The sequence below is a fragment of the Otolemur garnettii genome, unplaced genomic scaffold (genome assembly GCF_000181295.1).
Source record: "Otolemur garnettii isolate 467f Iridium unplaced genomic scaffold, OtoGar3 scaffold00110, whole genome shotgun sequence".
Taxonomy (NCBI): Eukaryota; Metazoa; Chordata; class Mammalia; order Primates; family Galagidae; genus Otolemur; species Otolemur garnettii.
In genome coordinates, this window is record NW_003852505.1 from 3,863,469 (window position 1) to 3,873,522 (window position 10,054).

At 38.0% G+C, this 10,054-nt stretch overlaps 1 protein-coding gene across 1 annotated transcript in view; it reads right to left on the reverse strand.

Annotated features, from left to right (window-relative positions):
• Positions 1–10,054, reverse strand: part of CUL4B (cullin 4B) — a 35,198-nt gene that overhangs the window by 19,313 nt on the left and 5,831 nt on the right. Inside the window, exon 4 of the mRNA XM_023517408.1 lies at positions 629–742. Coding sequence (XP_023373176.1) covers positions 629–742 — 114 coding nt within the window. The remainder of the gene's footprint in view (positions 1–628; positions 743–10,054) is intronic.

Consider the following 10,054-nt stretch of genomic DNA (forward strand, 5'->3'; position numbering starts at 1 on the left):
AGACAGAGTCTCACTATGTCACCCCTGGTAGAATGCCGTAGCATCACAGCTCACAGCAACCTCAAACTCTTGGGCTCAAGTGATTCTCTTGCTTCCGCTTCCCAAGTAGCTGGGACTACAGGCACCCGCCACAACGCCTGGCTATTTTTTGGTTGCAGCCATCATTGTTGTTTGGCGGGCTCCAGGCTGGATTTGAACCTGCCAGCTCAGGTATATGTGGCTGGTGCCTTAGCCGCTTGAGCCACAGGGACTGAGCCCAAAACAGTTTATTTCTTAAACTGTAAAAAAAATTAGATCTTACTAAGAAACACCTTTAAAACAAGTCTTAAACATATCTGATCATTGTGTTTTCAGTTTATGATTTCCCTTAGAAGATTATCTTTCCTCAAATGGAGAGACAAAAAGCACAAAGACATGAATACATGTTATTTACATGAATACCACAAGTAGACTCAGACCCTAATTAAGGCTGAAAAGTAAAAAGTTTCTTCTTTCTCTAAATAGACAAAAACAGTGACAAAACAAACATATAAAACACAGGCATTCCACTTCAAGCTGGGTTAAACAGTGAGAGATACGAAGGAAGGAAAAGAGGAAAAGACTAAAATACAAGATTTTTCTAGTTTTTAAAAGGATATTCTCTGAACTGATGAATCTGTGCTCTGATGTGATCTTCACAAATCTGTCTCAGTTGTTTGTACAAGTTTGCAGAAATCTTATGAGAACAGAGATTTTCTACAGCCTGCAAGATTAAACACATACTTTTTAAAGGAGAGGATGGGGAAAAATTTCTCAATTATTTATATCAAATTCCTATTATTTTGACATCATTACCATATCAGCTTATTTAAAAGGGTTATTCATCCACTTAAGACACAAGCAACAAAACTTATCAATGTGGGTGGCAAACTTTTTCATAACTAATGTACTGTACCAAAAAAGAAAAAAATTACAGGCTGAGCCTCTCTAGTCCAAAATATGAAACATTTTCAGTACCAATATGACACTCAAAGGACATGCATATTGCATTTTCTAGATTTTAGATTTTCAAATTAGAGCTGTTCAACAAGTACATATAATGCAAATGTTCTAAAATCTGAAAAAAATCCAAAACCTAAAACACTTCTGGTCCTAGGTATTTTGGATAAGGGTCACTGAACCTATATAATTAGGGCTACATAGATTAAGGATACGAATACAACCATGTTCTTATTTGTGAAGACATCTAATTTATAACAACTGCTACATTAAAAAACTGTCTTCTTAAAAATGTTATTAATTTTCACAAGCAGAACTCCATTTTGAGTTTAAAAACTAATTTCAGCAATTGTTTTTGTATTACATGGGTTGGAAAGTCCTACTACAATTGAATCAAAATTTATTTATCCTTTCTTAGATTTTCCTGAATAGAACAAAGCAGAAGTTATTGCTAGCAGTATTATAACTAAGTACCATTTTTTTTCTAAGAATAGTCAAATAAATAGTTAAAATTCACAGAACTGAATAAACATTAATACAAAGGAAGCAAATGCATTTTTACTTCATTCTAATAGTTGAACTGGTCTTCCTTTATACTCAGATCCCAAAGGAGAACCTTCAGATTTCAGTGAACTTCTTATTATGTGTATCAAAAGACTTCCAAATTTAAAACAAGAGGCAGGCATAGTAAAACTCTTTGGGTAAATTCAGATATAATCTACAATTCCAACTAGAAATGACTTAAGTATTCCTTTCTCACCACAACAGAAAGCAAAAATTCCATTAGAATAGACTCTAGGGGGGCATCCTATTTCTGTTGGTTGGAGTGTAATTTTATAAATATGTAGTTGGAAGTTGCATTTCTAGTGTGCAGGTCTAGTAAATAAATTAGCAAATGAAAAGAAAGCTTAAAGGAAACCTCTTATAACATGGGAGGGAAATCGCCACACCTCACCAGAAAACAGCATGCCAATTAGATTCAGCAGCTACAAAGGAATAAGAAGGCTAAAGTCTCTGCTGGCCTGGCCACTTTCCATGTGAAGGGGGTTAGGCCACAAATGCTTAAGGGTATATTTGTGTTTATTTCATGTGCCCCTGTGTTCACATTGGTTCTCTGCGCACTGTTCCCCTTATTCCTTTAGTATTTTTCTCATTATATCTTAGTGTTTCTTTTGAGTGACTGACTCATCTTCTTAGCATTTCCCATTTCCTTGCTTAGATTCTGTCATATGACTTAGTGTGTACATCATAATTCTCCACATTTCCCACTTCTAGTACTTCTCCATGTCCTATTTATCCCATTTTGTTCTTCTGTGTTCCTCTTTCTCCCATAAAACAGTTCTTGAAACACTTATTTATCTTTTCACATAAGATACCACATACCTGGGTGGTACCTGTGGCTCAGTGGATAGGGCGTCAACCCCATATACTGAGGGTGGTGGGTTCAAACCCAACCCCAACCAGCTAAAACAACAGTGACAACTGCAACAAAAATAGCCAGGCATTGTGGCAGGTACCTGTGGTCCCAGTTACTCTGGAGGTTGAGGCAAGAGAATTGCCTAAGCCCAAGAGCTGGAGGTTGCTGTGAGCTGTGACACTATAGCACTCTACTGAGGATGACAAAATGACACTCTGTCTCTTAAAAAAAAAAAGATACCACATTCCCTTACTACTTAATTAGGTCTCATTTCTTCTAACAAGTTTGTCTTAATTGCCTTAGCTGCTAGTGACTCACATGGCACTCCCACCAATATACCACACAAACTCCTCATTGAGTTATTTATCTTTTTATGGTATATCCAGCCTGCCAGATTCTCCTCACCGATAGAAAGAGATTATGTGGTAATATACCTGTAAGTTCTTTAATACAGTTTTTGGACTTTCAACCAGGTAAATATTCAAAAAACTAACATATCTACAAAACAATTAGCAACGTGTCTTGCACAAAAAAGGGGATTCTAGTATAAAGAGAAAACTTGCCAGAAAACATGTAACTACAATAGACTGTGCTAGATATAATGGTGGGGATAAGCAGGAAGATGAGGTCCCTAGCCTTTAGGACAGGGCAAGTCAGAAAAACCTTCCTGGGCAGAGTGTAAAGAGGAAGAATCCTATATACTCAGAAGGAAATGGATAGAGTTCATGGAAATAGTGAATTAAGCTGGGCTTTACCATACACAGCCTCACCCATGTTTAGCTAGAAGGCAGTTTAAGAAGTTTGAAGCAATTGGCTTGGCGCCTGTAGCTCAGTGGCTAGGGCGCCAGCTATATACATCGGAGCTGGCAAGTTGGAACCCAGCCCAGACCTGCCCAACAACGACAACTACAACAAACAAAATAGCCGGATGGTGTGGCAGGCACCTGTAATCCCAGCTACTTGGGAGGCTGAGGCAAGAGAATCACTTAAGCCCAACAGTTTGAGGTTGCTGGGGGCTGTGATGCCACAGCACTCTACTAACAGTGATAAAGTAAGACTCTGTCTCAAAAAAAAAGTTTGAAGCAAGGAAGCCAGAAGCATCTAAGGTGAATTTTGAAGGTCTGATTCAAAGAAAACACTCTGCTTCCCTGATTTAGCCTTGACTACATCTTAACATATATACCAGATCTAATAATTACACTTCCTCAACAACCTTCCATCAAGCTCTTTGTATACTGTTAATGGAGAAATGCCACAATATGCATAAACAAAAAGAAAAGGACAGAACTGTGTGGTACATGGTCTACTATCATTTATGTAAAAAATTAGAAAAATGAATAAAAATATAGCTGTTTTTACACACATAAACCATCTCTGGAAAGATAAAAAACTAATGTTTGTTGAAGTAAGAATTTTCAGTAAATGTTCTGCAATATATTTTGGTCTTTGAACCAGAGGAATACAGTAAGTATTCAAAAAACTTTAAACCTGGTTGGGCGAGGTGGCTCACACCTGTAATCCTAGCACTATGTGGGGCTGAGACAGGTGGGATGCCTGAGCCCACAGGTTCAAGACTAGCCTAAGCCAGAGCTTGTCTCTAAAAGTAGCCAGGCATTGTTGCAGATGCCTGTAGTCCCAACTACTTGGGAGGCTGAGGCAAGAGAATCGCTTGAGCCCAAGAGTTTGAGGTTGCTATGAGTTATGACGCTATGATATTCTACTGAGGGCAACAAAGTGAGACTCTGTCTCAAAGACAAAAACAAAAACTTAAAACTCTTCCAATTTCCCCATGACCATACCTTTTAGCATGCTGTTAAGGCCATTCTTACCATTGTAGCTTTATGTCTGATAATAACCTTCCACATACGCTGTGATCTAAGTACTATGCTTTTCTCACTTTTGAACAAAGATTGTTTGGAGCAATGTGTCTGAAATGGTAGCTTTCAAAACTTTTTCACCCCAGTTCACATTGAGAAATAGTTTATGTTGGACATATGCATCAGAATGTTTACTGCAGTTCAATTCACAATCACCAAGATGCAGGATCAACTGAAGTGCCCAATTTATACATGAATGGATTAATAAAACGTGGTATATGTATGCCATGGAATACTATTCAGCCATAAAAAGGTGGAGACTTTACATCTTTTGTATTAACCTAGATGGAGCTGGAGAATATTCCACTTAGCGAAGTATCACAAGAACAGAAAAGAATCCAATGTACTCCAATACTAATATGAAATGAGTAGATGAACAAACATACACCTACATCAGAAAATAACATAATTAAACTTAAATGGGGAGGAAGGGGAGGAGGATAAGGGATTGGGGCCTTCTCAACTAACAGACACAATGTAAGGGTATAATGGCACATCTCCCGGGTGAGGGGCACAACTACAATTTGGAATCTAAGTAACTAATGCAAACAATGCAACCTAAATCATCTATACTGTCATATTAATCTGAAATTAAAAAAATTATTTTATGTCATCCATAGTAGATAAAATAAATTTAGGTAATTGAGATAAAATCCTCATGAAGCTACACATTATTATGTGTGATGCACTCTGATTACCTTCTATTTTTATTCTTTCTTAAAAATGCTCGCCATAGGCTTGGCACTCATAACTCAGTGAGTAGGGCGCTGGTCACATACACTGAAGGTGGCAGGTTCGAGCCTGGCCCAGGCCTGCTAAACAACAATGACAATTGCAACCAAAAAATAGCCAGGCGTTGTGCTAGGCGCTTGTAGTCCCAGCTACTCGGGAGGCTGAGACAAGAGAATCACTTAAATCCAAGAGTTTGAGGTTGCTGTGAGCTGTGATGCCACCACAAGCTACCGAGAGCAATATAGTGAGACTCTGTGTCCAAAAAAAAAAAATCCTTTGAAGGTAGCCAAACAAGCAAACTGTAACAAGTTTATAGTCTTTACTACTCCAAATTCCAGCCCCTCCTCTCCAAAATACATATATATCACATCAAAAACACGTCTGGAAAAAAAACCCCCACATACTTCAAAGGAAATGTAAACATGTAGCAAATGAAATGCAAATGTTTACTATCAACAGCAGACAATAAAAAAGATACTAAATTTCCACCAGGGTGCTCAACTCTGGAGTAATGAGTTGGTTCTTATTTTTCAAGCTACCTTTAAAGAAAGTAAAGCACACCACACTGGGTAGCACCTGTAGCTCAAGTGGCTAAGAGCTGGTGGGTTCAAATCCAGCCTGGGCCTGCCAAACAATGAAAACTACAACCAGGGCAGTGTCTGTGGCTCAAGGAGTAAGGCGCTGGCCCCATATACGAGAGGTGGTGGGTTCAAACCCAGTCCCAGCCAAAAACTGCAACAAAAAATAAAATAAAATAAAATAAAATGAAAACTACAACCAAAAAATAGCCGGGGTGTTGTGGTGGGTGCCTATAGTCCCAACTACTCGGGAGGCTAAGGCAAGAGAATGGCTTAAGCCCAGGAGTTTTGAGGTTGCTGTGAGCTGTGATGTCACAGCACTCTACCCAGGGCTATAGCTTGAGGCTCTGTCTCAAAAAAAAAAAAAAAAAAAAGACTACCACAAACTTGTCAATGCCTGATACAGCAATAAAATCAAAATTATCTCTTTTTGTATCTAGTAAAAATGGCTATAAGATACTCCAAATACATCAAAAACTAAGAATCTGTACAAACAAAACCAACTGTGCAATGAAACCTGACTCCTTTTCTTTCTTTTTACATCTAGTAAATAGGGCTTAAATAAGACTTAGTTGACAGTGGCTGACACCTGTAATCCTAGCCCTCTGGGAAGGCTGAGGCAGATGGATTGCTTGAGCTCAGGAGTTAAGAGATCAGCCTGAGCAGGAGCAACCCCCGCTCTCTACTAAATAGGAAAAGTTAGCCAGGCATGGTGGGCCCTATAGTCCCAGCTACTGGGGAAGCTGAGGCAAGAGGATGGCTTAAGCTCAAGAGTTTAAGGTTGCTGTGAGCTATGATGACATACCACGGGATTCTACCCAGGGCAACAGAGTAAGACTCTGTCTCAAAAAAATAAAATAAAGGGAGGTGGCCCCATATGCTGGAAGTGGTGGGTTCAAACCCGGCCCTGGCCAAAAACTGCAAAAAAATAAAATAAAATAAAATAAAATGAAGGGCAGTGCTTGTGGCTCAGTGGGTAGGCACCAGCCCCCTTAAACAAGGTTGGCAGGTTCGAAACTAGCCCCAGCCAGCTAAAACAGCAGTGGCAACTGCAACAAAAAATAGACAGGCATGTGGTGGGCACCTGTAGTCCCAGCTACTTGAAAGGCTGAGGCAAGAGAATTGCTTAAGCCCAGGAGTTGGAGGTTGCTGTGAGCTGTGACACCATGGCACTCTACTGAGGGCAACAGAGTGAGACTCTATCTCAAAAAGTAATAAATAAATAAAAATAAAAAGACTTAAAATTACCAAGGACTAAGAAGTTATACACACATTTTAAAAAATAGCAGTGATAGGGCAGGGCCCATAGCTCAGTGGGTAGGGCGCTGGCCACATACACTGAAGGTGGTGGGTTTGAATCCAGCCCAGGCCAACTAAACAATGACAATAGCAACAACAACAAAAAAATAGCCAGGCGTTGTGGTGGGTGCTTGTAGTCCCAGCTACTTGGGAGGCTGAGGCAAGAGAATCGTTTAAGCTCAACAGTTTGAGGTTGCTGTGAGCTGTGATGCCACAGCATTCTACTGAGGGCAACATAGTGAAACTCTGTCTTAGAAAAAAAAAATTTTTAAAAAGCAGTGATAGTACTAACTCCCATAAACATGCCTGTTAAAGCAACCAGATTTTACAATGCCTATGCTATTTGTGTCTAGTTTTGTGGTCCTCTGCTCTATACATGAATCATTTATAAAAATGTTCATTTAAGATTTTTTTCAAAAAAGCTAACCAGAATTTCCATTATTAACAGATACAATTATTTTCATTAGAACTGAAGTATGGACTAGGCTTACCTTCAAAAATAGCTAGACATTTATGAGAATAAATGTTGCACTCTCATATATAAACTTCTAGCAGATCAAGAAAAGGTAGCTGATTTTATTTTTTAGAGATAAGGTATGACTATGCTGCCCAGACTGGCCTCCAACAATTCTCCTGTCTGAGCCTCCGAGTAGCTATAGGCATGGACTATAGGCATGTGCCAGTAAGTAGCTATAGGACTATAGGCATTTGCCCCTAAGCCCAGGCAACTAATTTTTAAACACTATGCAGCTACTCATACAAAAGCTGAGAACATGAGGAAAATAATCCAATTATTTAAAATGTTACTTAGAAAAAACTCACACAAAAACCAACCTTCCAATATATTCTCGCACGAAGTGCAGAGAGACACTGTTCCTAGAAAGTTCTTTTCTTTTTCTATTATTTTTCCAATTTTGCTAATAGTGTCTACCGAAGCATATTTTGAATGTAATCTATTTATCAGCCAGCTGTTCTGGCCTAGTGTGGATTTAGAATTTAAAGACATACATGTGGCTTTTAGAGCTTAAAATAAATATCATTATATAATAAAGATTTCTTTTTTGAAGACAAGTATTTATTAGCATTGATAATACCAATATATAGCAGGGACTGTACTAAGTTCTTTTTTGGAATATTTGATTTATAACTACACAACCTTGTGATACAGGTAACTGTTAGCGTCCTCATTTTGTAAATGAGGAAACCAAGGCTTAGAGAAGTAACTCACCCAAAGTCATATGATAAATAACAGATCTCCAAACTAAGACAGGCTAATCAACTCAAAAGCCAGTGAGTGCATTTAACCAAAGGCTTGTTTGTTGTTAATCATAAAAAAACAAAAAAGCCAAACCAAAATATTAACCACTGCCTCAAGGTTGTCAAGGAAAGACAATTTTAAAGACAATTTTAAAACTCAGGTACAATTCTCATTTAAAATTATTTTAGAAAGACAATGTTCACTTATTGCAAATATACTAAGAACAGTATGTTCTTTTCTAGAAATGAAAAACTTAGTAGGCAGTACACGCTACCCACACTAGGGACTTCCATATTGCAGCTTTAAAGCAAAAAACAGTTCTGAATAAATATATGCCAACAAGTGTTTATTTCAGAGAAAGAGGGTAGGATAACGGTTTAGAGAACTTTTGTTTACAGTGCCAACCAGTCACAGTGTGTGGCAGGTTCAAACCCAGCTGGGGCCTGCTTAAGAAAAAGAAAAAAAAAGATCCCCATTTTGGTGGGCGTGGGGGCTCATACCTATAATCCTAGCACTCTGGGAGGCTGAAGTGGGTGGATAGCTTGAGCTCACGAGTTCAAGACCAGCCTGAGCAAAATCGAGACCCCTTCTCTACTAAAAATAGAAAGAAAAAGAAAAAGTAAGCAAGAGGATTGCTTGCCCCAAGAGTTGGAGGTTGCTGTGAGGTATGATGCCACAGAACTCTACCCAGGGTGACACCTTGAGACTTTGTCTCAAAGAAAAAAAAAGATAACTTCTGTTTAGTTTAACCACATATTCTATACTGTTTTAATTTTAGGAAAGTACTTTTATTATATTTTAATGAGTGAAAAATCAAATAAGCACCTAAAATCCAGATGGCATGAAATAACTTTTCCTCCTCTATTTTCCTTTTTGAACTTGAACATCCCTAATAATCTTCCTGAGAACAATCTATTGGAGAATTTATAAAATTAAGGTAAACAATAATAAAAATCTACACATCAATGCTTTTGAATTTGTTACAGCAAAAGTAGCAAGGTACTATGAAAAATCAAACTGAGAAGTTGCAACACTTGTGATTTCAGGTTAATGAAATGCAACTGAACAACAGCAGGTAAAATGTATGAAGTATAAGAAAGTAAAAACACAAAAAATATAAGCTATAAGCTTGAAACAAAAAGATATAACACAATCGATATTTAGGGAAAATATTTTCAAATCAAAAAGCTCCAGAAAAATATTCAAGGTAAAGTAAATAGGGTTCATTAATTACAATCAATATTGGTTATTAAACATGGAATATGTAAAGGAACACATTGTTGAAATTAAATACGCTGTATACCAGCATATCCAAATAAACACCATATATATGTATGGATGAAAAAGTTATCTATTTTGATGATGAAGGTTTTTCCTAAATTGAATTGCTTCAAATGATGTACTACAGTGGTATTTGAAGTGCCATGGCTTTTAGTGAAGCAGCTTGGTAGTGAAAGTGCACTGGACTAAGGAATCAAGCACCTCAGTTTGAGTCTCCTTCCATTCTGCCAATATATGGCTCCTAGCAGGTTATTTAACTTTTCTCAAAACTAATACTAATAAAGTATTAGTAATAACTACTACCATATCTACTTCAGAAAGGCTTCTGTAATGCTCATATGAGATACTATAAGATGAACCTGTGTTGTAGGCAGTCATGTACATAATACAAAGAAAAGATACTGGACCACATGAGATCTTAAAAGCCTTTCCAACTCCAGCTCGGCGTCCCTAGCACAGTGGTTATGGCGCCAGTCACATACACCAAGGCTGGCAGGTCTGAACCCAGCCCAGGCCAGCTAAACAATGACAACTGCAGCAAAAAAAAAAAAAAAATAGCTGGGCATTGTAGCTATAGTCCCAGCTAGTTGGGAGGTTGAGGCAAGAGAATTACTTAAGCTCAAGAGTTGGAGGT